Source organism: Brassica napus, chromosome C4 (genome assembly GCF_020379485.1).
Source record: "Brassica napus cultivar Da-Ae chromosome C4, Da-Ae, whole genome shotgun sequence".
NCBI classification, from domain to species: Eukaryota; Viridiplantae; Streptophyta; class Magnoliopsida; order Brassicales; family Brassicaceae; genus Brassica; species Brassica napus.
In genome coordinates, this window is record NC_063447.1 from 10,857,088 (window position 1) to 10,879,626 (window position 22,539).

General features: G+C 35.3%; 5 protein-coding genes across 5 annotated transcripts; 3 read left to right on the forward strand and 2 right to left on the reverse strand.

Moving 5' to 3' along the window:
* Positions 1 to 2,113: 2,113 nt before the first annotated feature.
* On the reverse strand, positions 2,114 to 8,509 carry LOC106396675 (protein NUCLEAR FUSION DEFECTIVE 4). Its single transcript, XM_013837139.3, has 3 exons — positions 3,792 to 8,509; positions 2,984 to 3,398; positions 2,114 to 2,885 (listed from the first exon to the last, which is right to left on the reverse strand). Exons 1-3 carry the CDS (start codon positions 4,254 to 4,256, stop codon positions 2,200 to 2,202), a joined length of 1,566 nt encoding a protein of 521 aa, XP_013692593.1. The 5' UTR covers positions 4,257 to 8,509; the 3' UTR covers positions 2,114 to 2,199.
* On the forward strand, positions 8,011 to 8,940 carry LOC106392780. The gene has a single exon (XM_013833566.1). It carries the CDS (start codon positions 8,011 to 8,013, stop codon positions 8,938 to 8,940), a length of 930 nt encoding a protein of 309 aa, XP_013689020.1.
* A 2,865-nt stretch (positions 8,941 to 11,805) lies between these two features.
* LOC125585786 (secreted RxLR effector protein 161-like) lies at positions 11,806 to 12,582 on the forward strand. Its single transcript, XM_048755460.1, has one exon. The coding sequence runs from the start codon at positions 11,806 to 11,808 to the stop codon at positions 12,580 to 12,582; it is 777 nt and encodes a 258-aa protein (XP_048611417.1).
* Positions 12,583 to 18,538: 5,956 nt separating this feature from the next.
* On the reverse strand, positions 18,539 to 19,306 carry LOC106392782 (uncharacterized mitochondrial protein AtMg00310-like). The gene has a single exon (XM_013833568.1). The coding sequence runs from the start codon at positions 19,304 to 19,306 to the stop codon at positions 18,539 to 18,541; it is 768 nt and encodes a 255-aa protein (XP_013689022.1).
* Positions 19,307 to 21,707: 2,401 nt separating this feature from the next.
* On the forward strand, positions 21,708 to 22,430 carry BNAC04G10900D. Its single transcript, XM_013835044.2, has one exon. It carries the CDS (start codon positions 21,881 to 21,883, stop codon positions 22,262 to 22,264), a length of 384 nt encoding a protein of 127 aa, XP_013690498.1. The 5' UTR covers positions 21,708 to 21,880; the 3' UTR covers positions 22,265 to 22,430.
* The last annotated feature ends 109 nt before the right edge of the window (positions 22,431 to 22,539 follow it).

Below are 22,539 nucleotides of genomic sequence, written 5' to 3' on the forward strand. Positions count from 1 at the left end.
ATACCGAAGTCCTTATTGTGCTGGCACACTTTGATTGGTCCGTTTTTGTGTTGTCTCTCGTTAGGGGAGAGAAAAAACACGCGACCCAACCTCATTGTATCTCGAACCCGAAAAAAAAAAAGCCGAGGAGAAGGAGAGGCGACAGAGAGGCGACAGAGAGGCGATTTACGATCCCGACTTGTGAAGGTAAAATCCGATCTTAATCTTTTTTTTTCCTTCTCGAGTTTATGCATGTTGATTTCATCACGTTTTAGGGTTCGATTGATGTGTTTTATAAAATCTAGGGTTTGAAATCAGATTGGGGATTTTTATCGATTTAGGGTTTTCGTCTTTTTTTTTGCATTTTCGCATCGGTTCTTTGTTGTTATCGTCTGGATTAGAGGTTCTGGATTGAGTTCACAATCGATTTAGAGTTTTGGTTCTTGATTTCAATTTTTTTTTTAAATAAGAATCGTCTCGGTTTGTTCTTTTTTTCATTTTCGCTTCGGTTGTTTGTTGTTATCGTCTCGATTAGAGGTTTAATCGATTGAGTTCACAATCGATTAAGGTGGTTTTGGTTCTTGATTTGACTTCTTTTTTTTTGCAGGTTCTGAAATGGATGAAGAACAGCGAGATATGAAAGCACACAAAGCATACTACCAGAGGGTTGATTTCGTATCAAATTCACCGCAGGGGATTCCCCAACTGTGCCCCTGTGGATCTACGAAGGCCCACTCCAGAGGATCTTTAACGACTACTCGATATTGGAGAGATACGCGGCTTTCCTGGGATGATAGGAAGCATCGACTGTATGCATTGGGAGTGGAAAATTGCCCAACCGCCTGGAAAGGACAGTACACACGTGGATCAGGAAAGCCAACAATTGTCTTGGAGGCTGTAGCTTCACAAGATCTTTGGATATGGCATGCTTTTTTTGGTCCTCCAGGTACCTTAAACGATATTAACGTCCTCGATCGGTCTCCTGTTTTTGATGACATCTTACAAGGTCGAGCTCCAAGGGTACAATATGTGGTCAACGGGCACCAGTATGATTTGGCGTACTACCTCACAGACGGCATATATCCAAAATGGTCAACATTTATCCAATCTATCTCAAACCCTCAAGGTCCTGAAGTAGAGTTATTTGCTAAAGTTCAAGAAGCAACCCGAAAAGATGTGGAGCGTGCTTTTGGAGTTTTGCAAGCTCGATTTGCAATAGTGAAAAACCCGGCTATTTTGTGGGACAAGAGACAAATAGGGATGATTATGCGAACATGTATCATACTGCACAATATGATAGTAGAAAATGAACGCAATGGATACACTCAATATGATACATCAGAGTTTGAAGAAGGAGAGTCGAGTAGAAGTTCACAGGTGGATATGTCATACTATCCGAAGCTTTCAAATCTCCTTACTATGCTTGACATACGAAGTCGTGTGTGTGACCCGCACATACATAGATAATTGAAATATGATTTGATTCAAAATATTTGGAACAAGTTTGGTAATGATTAAGATGTTTAATTATTGTATGTTTACATTTTGTTTTTCAATAAATGAAAATTTTAAACTTCAAATTTTAAAATTTTAAATTTCTAAGATTAAAAAAAAAAAAAAAATCTAATGACTCTATATTGGATAACACCATTGGATCTATAGTTATTTTAAGAGTCCTTAACTATTGAAAAAAAAAATTATTATAATATACCTAAGGATTCCAATGGTGGATAACTCCACTGGAGTTGCTATTGGCCTTGAGCCCCTACTCTCTGGACACGTTTACCAGACAAGCTGAGTTGTATAATCGTCAGGCCTGACTATTGTATTATATAACCAACATTACGACAGGCGAACACATAATTAACTAGATAATTAATTCGCACGTAAGATAGTTCAGCTTATTGGAAATTAAAATGTATGCAGAACTGAAAGATATTTTTTAGTGAACCACAAATTAGTTTAACCCTATATTTTAATTGAATAACAATCTCTTAGTTTATCAAATGGCTGTTGATTTAATTTGTAAGGTTATTATATGACCATTCTTCTGATTTTTTTTTTGTTTGAAACACAACCATTCTTCTGATTATTACTCACCTTTTGATTGCTTTCAAACAATCCATAACACACGTTTTAAAAATGATCTTTGAAATGTAAGGGAAAATGCCAAAAAATAGTGTCACAATCCAGATTCCAGACCCTAGCTTCAAGAATTAATCACTTCAAGATCCTCTTGGCCACAAGCGTTGCATAAAACTTCTTTGTGCGGAGGAACAACACAAAAGAAATAAGAGATCCAAGCACTGACATGACCGCCATTATCACAAATGAAGTCCTAAAACAATGACTCCCATAACAAGAATGATCCTCAGAAGCTACCTTGTCGAAAAAGTAGCCTATTACCTTCACTGAGAAAATATAAGAACCTACGGGACTAGCTATCCCAATTGTATAGAATATAGTTCCCATATGAAGAATCCCAAATATTTCAGACGTTATAGTCGGCATGAGTGCCCATTGTGAGCCGTACGCTAACCCAACCAACAAGGAACCGATATATAGGCTTCCTAGTAAACCAGAGGCCATGACAATGTGACCTAAAGCCATTATGACTAGACTTATGGTTATGAAAGCCGGTCTTGGCCAGCCATGACTATGTAAATAAGCGTCTGAGATGTAACCTGCCCCAAACCGGCCTAGGAAGCTCCATATGCTCCAAAGAGACACCAAAGAATTGAGCTGAACCGTAGAGTAGCGAAGTGACTCGCCCACCTGTCTGATGTTGTTTATCGTGGCGAGCCCTGATCCCATTCCACATATCATCGCCAGGAATAGAAGCCAGAAGTTGATTGTACATATTGCTTCCAGGACGTTCATGTCATTGGTCGTGACAACATCAACATCTGTCCGTTAACTGAAATGTATTAGGATAAATGGATAATCACTAACAAAAAACTAACATATCATTTGCCACTACATAAGAACCAAAACTAATCCTTACCATTGGGCTTAGGAGTGTCAAGCAAGGTAGATCTCTCGGTAACCGGAAAATCCAAAGACAGGAGTCTCTCTTTCTCTTCATTATGTGCTCTAACTGCGACCAAGAGAGGAGAGGCGAGCAAGAGAACTAAAAGAGTGAAAGAACATATCTTCATGGACCTTGGCATTCCGATAACATTTTCAACCAATATGACGACCATAAGATAGGTGACAACGATCAAGGAGATGGAGGAGAGACCGTTCAAGTATTTCTTGTGGCCAGGGATGACTGTGTCGTACGCCCTTACGAAGGGCATCATTGTCAAGATGAAAATTGATGGTACTACGGCCAAGAGAAGAAGGTAATTCGCTGGGTCACCTTCACAGAAAATGTGGTACATTTGAACAAGAATTGCTCCACTTAGCCCAAGATAACCCTAAAATTAAGTTAAAACATAATAACACATAATTATTATGTGATTCAATTTCCTTAAGGGTACAAAACTCATCAATATATTTGTTCTTACCATAGTAACTAGTATATTTTATATATGATCAAACCCTTTGTATAGTATGGATTAGTAATTACATTATGTAACTACATATGAAAATAGATCGGTCGTAGAAATATCATCATTTTGATACATATACTTGTTCCTTTATCCAGCTAGTAACGTTATATTTAAAAAGGAACGAAAGTTCTATATTTTTCCCTTGTTTTTCCTAATATAATAACATTAGCATACCTGTTCAGTATCATGTATTAATAGTAAACTAATGAATACTACTTATTTTATTCTGCTAGTCTTAAACGCTAATAATTGTCCTACCTTCATAATACCAACGGCGGTCCCTCCATAGTCGGAGAAGTTACGGATGGCGGTGACAACAATCGCCGTATTAAAGAAAGGCTGACAATGACCGGCGAAGAACATGAACAAACACATCACAGCCACCGGAGGCGGTTCGATCACTCCGGATGCAGCCATCCATATGAAACCATACCCCACGAGCCATTGGAGCAGCCCAACAAATATAACCAACCATGGTCCACTAAAGAAGCGACCGTTACCGCTTCTGCCGTTTGCAACCGCCGTGTAAAAAAGGCCGGAGAGGATGCCTGCGTTTGCCCCGATGTCTTTGTAGACGGAGACGGTGTTAAGTGTAGATTGGTCATAAGATTGGGATGACTTGAGAAGAGAAGAGTAGATTCCAAATGTATAGCTTGCTCCAATGAAGCTCTCTATCCACATGCTCGCCGTCGCAGCCACCCATTTTGTGTTTGCGATCTCCATCTTTCCCACTTTTTTGAACCGATCAAAATGATGTTATGTTGTCTTAAAATGAAATTAAAGTCAACTCCAAACATAAAAGCATATACTATTATATTGATTATGTGTATTCTCAATTGGTTCGGTTAGACCAAAGTAGACCGGACTGCACCAAGCAGTAAAAAAACAAGAGTTCTTATTGTCGGAGTAACTTTAGTTGCACGCTAACTAAACTAAACCCAACTTAACCCGACCGGGCAAATTACTAGACGGCACAAATAATTGTTTTACATTAATTTTGTTTTTTTTCTCAACCAAACTAAACCAATATCACTCATAAAGAAGCTGGGACCAAAAGCACTTAACCTTGAAAGGAGAAACTTAAATAAAGTCTGAATAAACTCAAAACTAAATCTGAAAAGTCCACCATGTGAAAACGAAAAAAATCTGATCGCTCAATTATTTATAGAGACAGCTGTACAAGTGCAAAGAGTAATTAATTGAAATATACATGAATTTAAAAACGTGATGATTTTGTAAACAATTGTTTTGGCATATCCCCGCATATGATTTGGTTAATCATTTCTCTGACACATTATTGTTTCCGTCTTAAAATATAAATTGTTTTTAAATGCTTTTTTTGTTGGATTATCTATTTAGAAGATAATGTTTAGAGTTATTTACATCCTAGGGCAATTTCAAGTTTTTTATTACAAGATATTGCTCCTAAGATAGTTTTTTACAACTACCATCTAACTAAGTTCATTCTTCCAACTAAATGGGTTCCACAATTCTTAATCTCATTTTTTTTCTTTTTCTCTAACAGAGAAATAATTCTAAAAATAACAAAACGAAGAAGTTGATAGATCGTAATTTGAACAAGATGTTGAAGAACAAAATGAAAAATCCTGAGAAATCCCAAGAGAAAATCTGGAAAACAAAATGAAGAATACGATCTATTCATATCTGCCGCCGAAAACAAAATGAAGAACACGATTGTGGTTCCTCTGTTTCTTCGCCATGAATCAACATGACCAAGCTTCTTCTTCCACGCCGTCAATTTATGCTCATCTTCCGAAGGATCCACCACCGAATAGCGATTCACCACCGCGGGTCGCGAAAGCTCGATGAGCAACAATGGCCACTTTTGGCTGTATATCACATCTGGTCCCTCGACTTTTGAGTATATTCATTTTTACCCTCCAAAGTTTTTGATTTGCAAATATATCCCTTTCAAATTGACTACTGACTTTTTAATTGTACAGACCAGACCTTTCCTGATTACACGAACGAGTCCTTGAACTTTTGGAAGTTTTCCATTCGTCTTTTAACTTTGCAAATTGCAAATATAACCTTTTAATTTAGTGTTGTACACATGTAAACTAATTTTCATGTGTTGTACACATGTAAACTAATTTTCATGTGTTGTACACATGTGCGCCTCCAACCTTTAATGTACACATGTGCACTAACGAATGTACACAACTTTACAACATGTTGGACATCTAACATGTATCTCAAACATATGTGTACATGTAAATATCTGATAAAATATAATATGTATATTGTACATGTTAGCCCTTGTCGATAGTCAAAAACATAAGTGTACATGTAAATTTCTTTGAAAGTAAATATTTTAAACATGCAAATACCTTTAGATGTGTTTAAACAAGAATAATAACATTCCAAGACCTAGCTTTTAATGCATAACTATGTGTGCCTATGAAATATTTTCCGCAAATCTCGTCCCATCGATTTGTTTCAATATGTGAGCATGCTTCCGTGTAGAAAGATTGTTGTTTTGTGTACAATGTGATTTTGTACACCGCATTTCGTGTACATAGAAGGTGATTGGAAATATGTGGTGTCTTTAAGATATAGATGGATTGACTGTTGCTTACTTAGAATGCCAAAATAAACAACAAAATAAATAAATCAAACTAAAGTAACATATATGACAATTGATGTACACATAATTACATGTTTTATTCATAACTAATAATCTTAATGATTTTGAGCACTTGATTTTAGTTCATTTAATTCATTTTTAGCACTTGATTTTAGTTTATTTAATTCATTTAAAATTGCAAATCTATCCGAAAAATTCACCAGTTGTACATGTGAATCTGATGTACATGTGTATTGTTGTACATATGGATGGTAAAAATGTTTGTGTACATAGATTTTTGTTGTACATGTGTACTGTCGTACAATTCGGTGTACATATTTTTTTGATAGTTCATATTTGGTTTTGTTCATTTAAGTCATTTAGGTATGTCTTTAGTTTAATTGTATTTTCATAGATGTATTCGTACTACAAGAGGTTAAAATATAATTTCTGAAGTTTGAGACAAAATTAAGGATCAATTTTCACATTTAAAAAGTATTGGGGTTACAAAATAAATAACAGTAAGTTTAGGGACCAAATATGCAAAAATATCAAAATTAGCCATTGTTGCTCTCAAGCTTATCATGCCAGTTTCAGAGCGCATAAGAGAGACATGAAGGTCACGGCGACGATGAATCACGACGAGAAGAGATGAGTTAAGACACAACACATCATATCAAAGGAAGTCTTGCGGCGGCGGAGAAGAAAGTGTTGCGACGGCGGAAAAAAAACCCGACCCAATGACCACAACAGACCACGACAGTGTAAGCACGACGTGAACCAATTGCTCCGGATACGGCGGAAAATTGCAATGATGTGAAGAAGAGGCTTTGATAATTTCTGAATTTTTTAATTAGTTTTTAAGTTTCAAATGTCTAGTCCCGAGAAAATAAGAAAGGTGACTAATTTTCAAAAAAAGTGGGACCATTTAGTTAGATGAGTGCCTTTAGTTAAGAAAAACTACCTCAGTAGTCATAACTGCCCTATAGTGTTATTAAAAACTTAAAACTGTCTTAGATTGTAAATAACTCTAATGTTTATCTTCTTCTTTTGTCTTTTCCTAAAGTCGGTTAGTTTTACCGACTTGAAGTCTCTATAAATATGATCATATGAAATGAATAATAATTAACTTTTACACTTCACAACTTCCTTTGTCACTCCACTATCTCTCTCGTAATACAACATATATATAATAAAACGTTCAATCTCTCTCTTCTCTTTTGCCAACAAACACAAATAAATAATATATTCTCACTGTTATATTACACAACACGTTATGAGCACGAGGCTCTGACCAACTGAGGCTTATCAATCCGAAAGTTCTTAAACCAGCCGAGGTAATGTTTAAATTTATGTATTTCAATATATTTAATTTATTTAAATTTTATTATTATTTTGGAGTGAGAGGCTGGACCTTCTCCGTTTATTTCTCGGGATGATAGGCGTTGCCATCCCCGACTGATCGTTATGGTAGGCTATGCCTTCACGATCAGAGAAACACGTGGTAGGCTTTGCCTCCGTGAAAAAAAAGAAAAGGTCAAAAATGGTAGACAAAGTCTCATCGGACCTTGAAATAAGTAAAAGTCAAAATGGTAGACCATGTCTCCTCGGACTTTGAAAAATGATCAATATGGTAGTCTATGACTCTTCGGATCATGTGGTAGGCTGAGCCTCCCGATTTTATTTCTGCAATTTAAATTTCTGCAATTTAAATTTATGCAATTTAAGTTTATGCTTTTATTTTATGCCTTTAATTTTTGCATTTAAATTATGCATTTAAATTCCCGTCTTTACTATATTTATAATATTATTCTATGAATACAATATCATGTCGAATTTGACAAAGCTCGAAATTAATGCCCTGGATATTACGGAAAATAATTATATGACATGGGCAGTGGGCTGAGAGGAAACGGGCTTTTGAAAACCATCGATAGTTCGAAAACGGTGTCAAATGAGAAAAAGGCTAAAGCCATGATATTTTTACGACACCACATCCATGATGGTTTAAAGGATGAATATATTACGAAAGAGGATCCTTGTGACCTCTGGAAATCTTTAAAAGAGAGGTTCGATCACCAGAAATATGTGATCTTACCGAAAGCTAAACACGAGTGGATCCATCTCCGGTTCCAGGATTACAAAAGTGTTAGTGAGTTTAATTCCGCGATGTTCGGAATTACTTCGAGGATGATGTTATGTGGAGAGAAAATAAGTGATTATGATATGATCGAGAAAACTCTCTCCACGTTCCATCCTGAAAATGTAATCCTGCAGCAACAGTACCGGGTGAATGGATATACCCGTTACTCGGAGTTGATGCAAGTCCTCCTTGTAGCGGAGCAGAATAATCAACTCGTGACTTTAAAACATCAAGCTCGTCCCACTGGATCTGCTCCATTCCCTGAAGTGAATGTTCCATCATCCAGTTATGATAATAGAAGAGGACGAGGTCATGGACGTGGTGGAAACCGTTATCATGGTCGTGGAAGAGGACGAGGAAGAAGATCCCGTCCCTATGATGAAAGAAATAATAAAGACTTCCACGAAAATGAAAGAAATGAAAAGGGCCAGGATGATAAAAGGCAAACGGAAAAGGTTTGCTACAGATGTGGCATGAAAGGTCATTGGGTACGTAACTGTCGTACGCCAAAACATTTAGCCGATCTGAATAGAGAATCCCAAAAGGGAAAAGAAAAAGGAAGAGGTGAAACAAACTTCATCTCTGATGAACCTGGGCCATCCTTTCATGGTTTAAACGATGATACTCATCGCGACGTATCAGATTTTCTGGTTGAGCCAGAGAGTATCGATGAGTGATGCAGATCGATGTGATATAAGTAGATTGTATTACAGTATCTATATCTTTTGTTGTAAGATATATGCTATGTTTCATGTTTAATGTTTAATAATATATGTTTTATATTTAGAAAATGTCAAACTTTGAGGCTATGGATGGAGATTTGTGTTTGGCAGATAGTGCGTCAACGCACACGATAATTAAAGATAAGAAATATTTCTCCTGTCTCAAAATAAGAGATTACGCTGGAAGCGTAAGTACAATATCTGGTAATGCAAAGATTATTATGGGCTCTGGTAGAGCGAAATTTTCAATACCAGGGGGAACAATATTTGAAATAAGTGATGCATTGTATTCCCCCGAGTCTCATAGAAACTTGTTAGGTTTTAAGGATATCCGAAAAAAATGGATATCATATTGAGACTATGAGTAAAGATGGCAGTGAATTTCTTTGCATTAAGTCCGAGAGGAAACATATATTGGAAGAGTTAAGAATGTTATCCTCTGGACTATATTGTACGAAAATAACCATGACTGAGTCCTATGCCGTGGTAAACATGAAGTTTACTGATACATTTAAAATATGGCATGAGAGGCTAGGACATCCTAGTTCAGTCATGATGAGAAAGATAGTGCAAAATTCGAATGACCATCCGTTGAAAAACGGAAAAATTTTGCAAACGGGCGAGTTTACATGTAATGCATGTTCTCAAGGAAAACTTATAACTCGGCCATCACCAGCAAAAGTAGGCAATGAATCACCAATGTTTTTGGAAAGAATACATGGTGATATATGTGGGCTGATCCACCCACCGTGCGGGCCGTTTAAGTATTTCATGGTATTGATTGACGCATCTAGTAGATGGTCAAGTGTGTCTCTTTCGACGACACGAAATACGGCTTTCGTAAAGTTCATTGCCCAAATAATAAAGCTGAGAACGCAGTTCTCAGAGTATGCCATTAAGAAAGTAAGGCTTGATAATGATGGTGAATTTACATCGCAAGCCTTTGATGATTATTGTATGTGAATGTGGATTGATGTGGAGCATCCAGTTCCCCATGTGCATACACAAAATGGCATGGCCCAGTCATTGATAAAACGGTTGCAGTTGATTGTAAGACCGTTAGTCTTGAGAACGAAGCTCCCAATTTCTGTATGGGGTCATGCTATATTGCATGCAGCTGCACTGGTTCGGTTAAGACCGAGTGCATATCATAAGTACTCCCCATTACAATTGGCATCTGGGCAAGAGCCAGATGTATCCCATCTCCGTGTCTTTGGGTGTGCGGTCTATGTTCCGATAGCACCGCCATAAAGAACAAAAATGGGCCCACAAAGGAGATTGGGAATATATGTGGGTTATATGTCACCAAGTATAATAAGATATCTGGAACCAGTAACTGGTGATATGTTTACGGCACGATTTGCCATTGCCATTTTAATGAGAATGAATTTCCAGCGTTAGGGGGAGGAATTAATAGAATTCCTAAAGAGATTACTTGGTGTACACCGTCTTTGTTACACATTGATCCCCCTACGAATCAAAGAGAGCTGGAAGTTCAGAAAATTGTGCATTTGCATAATTTGGCAAACCAGTTACCAGATGCGTTCACAGATACGAGAAGGGTGTATACCCGCTGAAAATGTTCCATCAAGAGTTGATGTTCCTAAAGAACAAACTGATGGAAATAAAATGAATGAACCCAAGGTTCAGTTAAAGAGGGGGAGGCCAGCGGGTTCTAAAAATAAAAATCCCCGAAAGAAAAATAAATTGGATGAGCAAAATAGTAAGGTTCGAGAAGAACCTGATATTGAAAGATGTCTGAAATAAGACATAAATGGAAAGGTTCCAGAAGAACCTGTTACTGAAAAATGTCTGAAAAAAGGCATAGATAAAGATGATCTAGATGACGAGAAGATAACAGAAAAGTATGAGATTTCCATCAACTATGCCCGAGATGAAAAGTTATGAATCAGAAATAAGATAAAAGATGTTGATGGAATGTTCTCATTTTCTGTGTCCAAAGAGATCGATCATGAAAATGATGATCCCGATCCAAGGTCCATTTTGGAATGTCAGAAAAGACATGATTGGGAGTGGAAGAAGGCCATTCAAATTGAATTACTCTCCCTTAATAAAAGAAATGTCTTTGGACCTATAGTCATAACGCCTGAGAACGTAAATCCTGTTGGGTATAAGTGGGTATTCGTGAGAAAAGTAAATGAGAAAAATGAAGTAACACGATATAAATCCTGATTAGTTGCCCAAGGTTTTTCTCAGAGACCGGGAATTGATTTTGAAGAAACGTATTCTCCGGTAATGGATGCAATTACGTTTAGATTTTTGATGAGCCTAACGGCGTCTAAAAATTTTGAGATGCATCTCATGGACGTTGTGACTGCATATTTATATGGATCGTTGGATAACGATATATATATGAAACTCCCTGAGGGATTGAAAATGCCTGAAGCATTGAAAGAAAAATCCAGGGAGATTTGTTCGGTCAAGTTACAGCGATCACTTTACGGATTAAAGCAATCTGGACGCATGTGGTACAATCGCTTAAGTGAATATCTTTTGAGTAAAGGATATGTGAATAATGCGATATGTCCATGCGTTTTTATAAAGAAATCGTCATCTGGTTTTGTGATCATTGCTGTATATGTAGATGACCTGAACATAATTGAAACTCAAAAGGAGGTTGATGATGCTCAAACTCATATGAAAGAGGAGTTTGAAATGAAAGATCTCGGCAAGACAAAGTTTTGTCTTGGGCTCCAGATAGAGCATCTCCGAGAAGGGATATTTGTGCATCAATCAAACTATATGAAAAGGTTATTGAAACGCTTTCGTATGGACAAAGCGACTCCCTTGAGTACTCCAATGATTGGTAGATCTCTCAATGTTGAGAGTGATCCTTTTAGGCCCTGCGAAGATAGCGAGAAGATATTAGGTCCAGAAGTACCTTATATGAGTGCTATCGGTGGGCTGTTATATCTTGCAAACTGTACCAGACCATATATAGCTTTTGCTACTAATCTACTGGCGAGATATAGTTCTGCTCCTACTCGCAGGCACTGGGACAAAATAAAGCATCTATTCCGTTACCTCCAAGGTACAATTGATTTAGGGTTAATGTATTTTAGAAAACCCGAGTTTGGTATGGTTGGTTTTGTAGATGTAGGATACTTATCAGATCCTCATAAGGCTCGATCGCAAACCGGCTACGTTTTTACAATTGGTGGAACCGCGATCTCTTGGCGGTCCCAGAAACAAACTTTGGTTGCGACATCTTCGAATCATGCAGAAACTATTGCGCTTCACGAAGCATGTCGAGAATGTGTGTGGCTTCGATCAACGAGTCACCACATACAAGAATCAAGCGGAATAGTCAATGAGAAAGAGCCGACGGAAATATTTGAAGATAATTCGGCTTGTGTTGCTCAACTCAAGGAAGGCTACATTAAGAGCGACAGAACAAAACACATCCCTCCAAGATTTTTCTCGTACGTAAGGGAGCTCGAGAAAAATAAAGAAGTGGACATTGAGTATGTACGGTCATGCGATAATCCAGCTGACTTGTTCACTAAAGCTCTTCCGACTACAACTTTCCGAAAACATGTCTACGGTATCGGAATGCGGCATTTGCGTGACCTATGATGAGAAAGCTACGTCTATTATTCTCAGGGGGAGATTACGGCAGTGTACTCTTTTTCTCTTATTATGGTTTTTGTCCCAATGGGGTTTTTCCATGACTAGGTTTTTAACGAGGTACTACGTAACACAAAATAAATAATCAAGGGGGAGTGTTGGATAATGATTATCTATTTAGAAGATAATGTTTATCTTCTTCTTTTGTCTTTTCCTAAAGTCGGTTAGTTTTACCGACTTGAAGTCTCTATAAATAGGATCATATGAAGTGAATAATAATTATTTTTTACACTTCACAACTTCCTCTGTCACTTCACTATCTCTCTCGTAATACAACATATATATAATAAAACGTTCAATCTCTCTCTCCCCTTTTGCTACTAAACACAAATAAATAATATACTCCCACTGTTATATTACACAATATTTTTAAATATAAAATGTTTGCAAGTTTTATATGCAGTCTTTTTACTACTAGTTGGATTGTTATAAATCAAACGTTAAATAAATTTACTTTGTGATAGAGTTCTAAAAATATACATAATATTTTAACTCAGCATTTTTAATTAAACTATTTTATATGAATTTTGGAATATTGTAAAACACCAGATATACATGTATGTAGCTTGTTTGAACAACGCTAGGCGAATGGCTGAAACCAAATTAAGTCAGCAAATCTTCCAACAGCAGAGCACAATTATTTGAAAACACGATCTTTTAAAAATTTCCACGATCATATGCATGTGGTCTTTTTCCTATGTGTTTAATACGTTTACATGGTTATATATTTGTACCAAATATAAACAGATATTGTGCACATCTAATCCACAACAAACCCATTAATTAGCTCATCCAGTTTTGGATCTAGCCTGAAATGAATCAAAGACTCGATGGACTGCTAAATTACATCTAGATACATCCCAGGTAGTTTCATTTGCTTGGTTAAAAAAAGAAGAGTAAGAGTAGTTTCATTTGCTTCTCAAACTGTGGGCCGTATGGGTCCATGTTGGGTTTTGTTTTACGTCATTTAATGAGGCACCAGATCAGCCCGGATATGAATTTTCATTTTTCAATTATTTATTTTATTAAATGATATATTTGTAATATTTGTTCATATTATATTCATTAAGTAAATATTTTTTTTTTGCATCTTAAACTATCTATTTTTTTACGAATGTGTGATATCATATAAAAAATATAAAAAAATGAGTATAGAGTTAATTAGATAATTTTAAAAACAGAAATTTTTCTTTCGTGTGAGATATCACATAAATTATGATCCGCCCAGTTAACAAAAATCATGATTATTTTATGTGTAATTCTTTTTTATTTTGACCATTTCCTTAAAACTATATTAAATTTTACATATTTTAATTAGAATATTTTTAATATCTTTACCTTTTTATTTGAAATGCAACTCAATATTTTTTTAACAATTATAACAAAATATTTAAAAAATATTTTTAGAATTTTTTTGAAAAATATGAAAATTACATTTTAAATTAAAATTATCCTAAAATATGATAAGTTTTGATGTAAACGAAAACTCAAATTATGTCAAAAATAATGATATTCAATGATAATAACAATTTTAATTGATTATTTTTAAAAAAATACATTTACAAAAATATTGTTTGAAAAAAAATTAATTTATCTTTCAAATATAAAATGGAAATATTATAATTAAATAATAAAAAATATAAATAAAAACCATAAATTTAGCAAATGACAACTGAGTTATATTATGCTAAAATTTTCTTTCTAACAATTTATCAAATGACAAATGGGCTATGAGCAAATAATACCATATAATTTTTAAAAACATAGTCATTCTTAAATATTTTTTGAATAAATAATTATTTTTAAATTTAATCAACTGAAAATAATATCCGTACAATTGTGTGAGTCAAATTCTAGTTTTATTGATGCATGTTATATATTATTTTAGGTAACATTTTAATGATGCACGTTTTTAAAAATCTCCATTATTAAAATTAAGCACGTAAGGATAACTCATGAGTTTTTTCGTTGATTAAATGACATTATGTCCAAATTTATTTAAGGATATTTCATTAAGGTAACTGAAAAAGACAAACAATAAAATATGAAATTTAATTTCATTTAAGCATATTTCATTAATGTAACTGAAAAGACAAGTAATAAATTATGCAGTTTGGACAAGCAAAAAAAAGTGAGTTTAATTAATGAAGTAAGAACATTTTCAAATGAGCACTTCTTTTTAATAATATAGATGTGTAACGAATTCTCGTTACATGGAGGGTGGCACTGTTGCTAGTTAGTTGTTAAATCTATCAGTGAAAGATTCCATAAGAACACATATTATATCCGCACTTTAAGTATATCAAGATTATTTGGACAAATAAATTTGTACAAAGGAATTAAACTCAAAGCCATCAACACGAATATAAAAAGTGTAACCTAAAGTATATACGAATTCATATGTAGTAGTCATATATATATACACATTTGCAAGATTCCTATTAGACTATCCAAATATAGCTTGCTTAAAATACAAGGTTCGAGAAGACAGGAACCTAACCGAAACATCAGCCATTGGCCAAGGTGCCGTTTACTCACGAAAATAGATTTACAAATTCATCTTACTTTATTTTCCATGTGACATTTTCGTGCGTTTTAGATTAACCAAAACAGTAAGCGACGAATAATCAGGATAAGCCCGTTAATTAGTGGTTCGTTCCGTAGCCAGCACACCACCATAATTTCACAGTATATAAACACAAGAATATACGTACAACGTATAACTAAACAGTTACATATTCCCTTCATAAGATACCATGTTTATATTTTCCTACGTAAAATCATACGTATACGCATGTATGTTGTCGCACACATACATATATGAACTCAATATTTAATGAATTTTAATAATTCTTCCCATATATATGAAAATAATTTTAGCCCTCGCTCAATAGACCCTGCTGCGACATATGTTTAGACTTGACAACATCTTAGAATGCAAGAACACGTACAAATTATTGCATTATAAATCTTTTTTTTTTTTTTGCTAAATTGTAAATATCATATAAATGAAAGGAAGATTTTGCAATCTTAAGTTTAAACCATCTTAGCAAAAAAAAAATAAAAACAAGATGAATCACCAATTAAACCTACAAGAACCTATTTATTTCAACCACATGGACATAAGAGATCTAAAGTACTTCCTGCCTTTCCTTGCTGAGATAATGTTTTTCAACTCCTTATCAATGCAGTAGAAGATTGAAACAGGAGAGAGTGAGATGTGATTATGTATCAGGTTGTTTCTTTGCTTCCATAAATGGAAAATCGTAGCTTGAGAAGTTAGTTTCCTAAGAAGCTTTAGCTCTGGCGTCGCAGCTGCTCGGATCCAAGATAGTAGTTCGGACCAATCCGAGAAGCTCGCCAAAGGGGGGTGGCATCTGCTGAAGACTACATTCCATACATCTTGGGTGTACTCGCATCTCAGGAACAGGTGATCCCTTGTCTGCATTATAAATCTTGTGACAACAGTTCTTATATTTTGACCTTTTTTGCCAACTACTTACATTGAGACTTTGACATCTTAAATGCAAGAACGAGAGTTCTTAGAGCAATTTTATTGGGGATTTCTTGCTCTTAGGTTTTTAAAATACATGTATGTGTATGTATATATTATATATGTGTATGTAATTGCGAGATTCTAAACTTTTACGGGAAATCCAACCGAAAGTTTCTTAAGTAAAAAAAAAAAAGCGCTCTTGTCACAAGATTAATGATTATAAGCTTATCTCCACTATAAATAAATAATATTGCTTTCCAATCCATTTGATTCATTGAAATGATTACTCCACCAGAGAATTTAAAATTTCATAGGAGAATATTCGCATTTGAAGATAGATCTGGAAAGTATGGCCTACGGGGGCTCCGCTGGTTCTCAGATCCCAAAGTCTTTTCCCCCACAATACAAGTAAGTTTGTATTGTTTTCTTCTTATACTCTTACAAAAAAATAGATGGATTTGTATGATTGGATTTATGAAGACAGCAAATGATAGTGCAATAGTTAGAATTGTGTTACTATACTTGGTGCCGCTAATTTTTTCGATAACCATCAGAGTAGTAATACATTTCATCAATAAAGAGTTATCTAACAATTCCATTAAAGAGATGTCAGTGTATAACAACCCTGAGGTTTACAGTTGTGGAATATATGAACTTTAACTTTTTTGCAATTGACATTAATCTTTTGGCCTAATCCCCCTCTTGGTTTCTTTCTTTTTTTCAAATACCGTAAATCTAAACGTAGGTGGTTAACTTGAAAGTCAACCAGTGACAAAGGAAGACTTTTGATCATAAATATATAGGCGCGAAATGAATAATACGGAATGCCTAGTTTATTTTTTGAACTTAGAATGCCTAGTTTATGCTCTGTATAAAAGTGAGTTTATTAATTAATCTCTATGATAGATCCTTAACGCCTAATACTTTCCAGCCTGATTAAACCCTTTCAAAATCTTAATATTGCTTAGTATTCGGTTTGTTGTTTAGTTGATTGTTCTGCTTGCTTTGAGCTAATCTTTATACTTCTAACTATTTGTAATTTCATGACTTTTTGTTATATTTTGCATGTTTATGATTTTGTTATTGTTAGTCTTTTAAGACAAATCCCCCAAAAAGGTATACATGATTCCATCTCATTTTCTTGCATCTCCTGGAGTATTTTAAACTCCACTCCGTTTCTTATTCCAAATACAGTTTAAAGTAAAAATTCTTTTAACCCTACTATATTTTCTACAATATTTTAGAAGTAGATTTATTCTATAAATAAAGTAATATAATTATTTTTTATTCGTTACTTCATTTTTTTCTAAAATAGAATATGATTAGAACTACTACTCTAGTAACTCTACTATAAAATTATTCTATTTTGAAGAAAAAAATAGAATTTTACATTAAAAATGTTCTAATGTATTACAAACAAGTCATTGTAGTTTGACCTCTAAATTCTATATGAATGCAACCTATCATTCCCTAGTGGTTAGAGGTTTTTTTTTTGATCAAACACACTTCATTCATTAAACTTAAAAGAGTCTAGCCTCCATTAACGGAGGATGAGTTTAGCAATGAGAGAGCTGATTTTGCCACCGAATCAGCTAGCGCATTATTCAAACGAGAAACACACGAGAAAGAAACAACATCGAAAGTAGAGCTAAAATGATAGATGTCAAATAAAATGCCGAACAATGCTGGAGCTGATCCTCTTCCCTTCAAAAACTTCACTAGGGACAAAGAATCAGACAGAATCATCAGGGATTTAACATTCAACGAAGCGGCATACATCACCGCTGCACGAATGGCAAGGGCTTCACCCATTAATGCCGATGAAACAGAACTGCGAGAGCAGCATATGGGCTCAACTGTCGCTCGGGGGTTTCCTCCTGAGAAAATTCCGCCGATTCCACAGTTCCCATTTTGAGCATCCCATGCTGCATCTACATTGCAAATTACAGTGCTGGTCGGAGCAATGGGAGCTTGCGCACTTGATGGACCATTGTTAAGCTGGACTTGCTTAACTGCATGAGTGACCAGGGTCTGTGCAGATTGCCATTCTCTTGCGTCAGAGATGGACTTCATCATAATTTCCATAGCGGAAAAGGTTCTATCCTCAAAACAGAGATTATTTCTTGCCTTCCACAGGTTCCATAATAACCAGGGCCACAGAGGAACAGTCAGACCAGTCGGAGGGAGGACCGTGTGTGTTGTCGCCGTGGTGATTAATGCTGCAATCGATGGTAGTAACCTATCAGGCCTTGTCTCCAGCGGGGCCAGACTCCATACTTGATCAGCAATATTACATCGTAAAAATACATGCATGCCATCCTCAAACTCGTTGCAGCTCTTGCAATCAAAGGCAGGAACCCCACGGCTTACTAAATTTGAGCTGGCCGGGATTGCCTTTCTAACCAGTTTTCATAAGAAGTCTTTGATCTTTGGTGACGTTTTGATATTCCATATGTTCTTATTCCAGTTGAAAGAAGACAATGAGGTATCAGTCTCAACAGCACTGGTCATATCTAAGTCGTAACCTGTCTTGGTAGTGTAGTTCCCTGACTTATCTGGAAGCCACTCTAGATGGTCAGGTGCGGGCGCCGAGCTTGTGACAATGCGTAAAATATGCTCCTCATACTGAGGGATGTAGAGCCTTATCTTGTCCAAATCCCAAGAGTTTGAGATAGGGCATAAAAGGTCACTTACTAGCAGTTCCGTGTCTCGCAAGTTCGCAGGTCCTATTGGGGTCATCGGTTCCTCACATGAGAGCCATGGGTCCTTCCATACCCATATCTTATCTCCGCTCCCAACTATCCATCCCAACCCTTTCTTTAGTGTATCACGTCCAGCGAGGATGCTCCGCCATCCATGTGACATCGAAGAGGAGGCCGAGCATTCCATAAAGGTAGAGTTCTTAGCATATTTTCCCAACAGGACCTGAGCAATCAAAGATGTTGGTTGCTGGATGATGCGCCATCCTACCTTAGCTAGTAAGGCGTCATTGAACGTCTCCACATCTCTGAAACCTAACCCGCCTGCATATTTCGGCAAGGTAAGCGTAGACCAAGCAACCCAACACATCTTTCTCTTCTCCGGGTTAGCGTCCCACCAGAACTTAGTGAGCATAGACTGAATCTGTTTACACAGCGGGAGCGGTATTTTGAAGCATGACATTGTATACGCCGGCATTGCCGTAAGTACTGCAATGGCTTTTATAAATTTAAATTGTTATTTGATCTTCTCATTAGAAAGTGAATACCTTCACTTTGTTTTCTTTTTTGGTGCAACACCTTCACTTTGCATTCTTACAAAAGAAAACACCTTCACTTTGTTCCCATGTTAATAAAAAAAATTATAAATTTTAAACTACCACTAACGTTAGAATAGTATTTGTATACAGTGCCAAAATATTAAAACACTACGCGTGGGCCGAAAGCAACGGAGCCTGATGTGTCTGTACACGCAGACGTCTAGATTCCTTTTTCAGTAAAACACACAGAAAGTATTGTTTCCAACTTCCCGTATATTAATTCGTCTTACCTTACTTCAAAATCTAGCCAAGTTATCAACAAATTATTATATTGACTTATTTTTGGGTTCACCCCTAAGGTGAACCAAAACCAATGAGATTGTGTTATTTCATATTCGATATCTTTTAAAAAAGAAAATAAAATATTGTCAAATTATATTATCTTTTTAAAATTAAAAGGTAAAAATAAATAAATAAAAAATAGGAGTAATTACAAAAAAAAAATATTTTTAACGTCATCAGCAAAACATTAAACCCTAAATCCTAATCCCTAAACCCTAAATCCTAATCCCTAAACCCTAAATCCTAATCCCTAAACCCTAAATCCTAAACCCTAAACTCTTGGGTAAACCCTAAACTCTAGGATAAATCTTAAACTCTAGGATAAATCTTAAACTCTAAATCAAAATCAATAAACACTAAAACACTCAAGGGTTCAGGGTTTAGGATTTAGGGTTTAGAGTTATAGGGTTTAGTGTTTTTATTTATAGTTTAAGATTTACCCAAGGGTTTAGAGTTTACCCAAGGGTTTAAGGTTTACCCAAGGGTTTAGGGTTTACCCAAGGGTTTAGGTTTACCCAAGGGTTTAGGGTTTAAGATTTAAAGTTTAGGGATTATGATTTAAAGTTTAATGTTTTGCTGACGACGTTAAAAATATTTTTTTAATTTTTTTTTTCTGTAGCTGCTTTTTTTACTTTTTTATTTTAAAAACATAATATAACTTGATAATATTTTGTTTCCTTTTGTAAAAAATATCAAATTTGAAATAATAAAATCCTATTGGCTGGTGAATCTTGGGGGTGAACCCAAGAATAACTCTTATTTTATCTTTCCTACATTTAAAGTTTAGAATATTCGAACCTACCACTTGTTGAAAGGCCTGAAAGAGCAAGAATAAGTAGATTACATATTGTGATCGATTCAAACAAACTCATTTCATTAAAAAGATTTAACTTTTTCATAGCTGAGACTTGCTCGACCATGTAGTTTTGTATGGCAATCTGCAGTTATTTTTCATGTACGAAACAAAAGTACAAGTCTTTCCCGTTCCAAAATCTAGACATGATGCTTGATCTGGTTCTGAACTTCTGATGCATAGTTTTGATAATTTATTTTTGCTTATTTTAAACATTGTTTAGCTTTAAAATATTTCCAGAAAATTACGGAAGAAAATTTTAACTTGTTTTGTAAACCATGCATGAGAAACATTCATGATACACAAGTTGTAAAATATGGCATATTCACTCACGGGTGTTCACGTCATATATTTACATATATTCGTTATAAAAGTAAACTGCTAAAAGTTTGTAGTTGTGATGTGTGAGCAAAAAAATATTCAATTATTTCATCTAACCAAACCAAGGAACGAGGATTGTGTCACAGCCTCATAAAAAATCTGTGGTCTCTATTTTGCTAAAACATACACGGATACACCCAACGCTTAAAAAGTGATTTGCCTAAGATAATATTTCAAAATAGTAACTTGTTTTCTTCTTATGACACGTCCAGCTATTAGTTGGATTGTTAACAATCAATCATAATTAATTTACGCCAGTTTAGTATTAAAATTAATGGAGAAGAAAAAAATCAACAAACTGACTGAAACCCACTTTGTTATAATGTTCTAGTGGTATTAAATTATATTTCCATGATTGTGATATTTCATATAAACATTCAATGCTCATATAAAACATCTCTACCTATAATCTATTTGTGTGAGTGTTTATAGACCCCAAAATATTGATAATTCAAGGTTAAAGCATATAGTTAGCACCCTGGAACAAAAGAACTTTTGAGGAATAAATTCACGGCTATAAACACAGTTAGAAAAGTAAGATAGTAAAGACAAAACTATGACAAACCTGATGCGACTTAGTGATGGTGACCAAAGGAACGATCCAGTTTAGAGTCAAGTCTCAGTTTGCATTGCATAGACACGTATAGATAAGATTTGTCCATATACCAAAATTATTTTTCTATTTGTAATATTAATAAATAGAAAATTAAAGCGGGGTCCGCACTCTATGCCATTACCATGACATCATGCACTTGATAAACAGTTAAACACACATAAAACCCCAACACAACTTCTCAAGACTCTCTACGTTTCCTTCATTGTCTTCTTCTCTCTTCCCCTTTAAAAGAAACCATCCCATTATCTACAGAGATTAGTGAAATCTCTAATCCTCTCATAACTAAACAAAACTTTCCAATTATAATTCTCTTTGTTATTAATGGCCGAGGAATTCGATGAATCTGAGGTTTTATTCTCCCAAGATTTCAGCTTCAAGAGAGACGACGGGAATGAAAACCACATGTTCGGTGTAAAAGAGATGAAGAAGACGAGCCGGATCATCAATAGGACGGAGTTATCGAGATCGCTTCCGGTGAATGTTCCCGAGAACATGTTTCGGAGGAGGTACGTCGGGAAAGAGGAGGATGAGTACTCCGGCGGTGGAGGAGAGATCGTTCCGCCGCATGTTATCGTCGGACGGAGGATCCAAGGAGGAGAAATGGCGTTTTCGGTTTGCACAGGTACTGGAAGAACTCTCAAGGGAAGAGATCTGAGCCGGGTTCGGAACTCGGTTCTCAAGTTAACCGGTTTTTTGGAGGCTTGAATTAAACCTATTACTAGTACTACTACCCGGTTTTGCCATTTGATTTATCTTCCTATTATTCTTACAATTTACGGAAAAATTTACCAGTTTTGTTTTATAAATTTAAAGTAAAGCTGGGAAAAATGTGAAACAATTGAAAGAAAAATATGTTTTCAGGTTCTTTTAATTTTTTATTTTCCTCAATTATAAGAGAAGACATCATCAGAGAAATTCGTTTTAATTGTGAGAAGAAAAGAAAGAAAAATAATAATTGTTATACGTTAAAATTAAAAGAA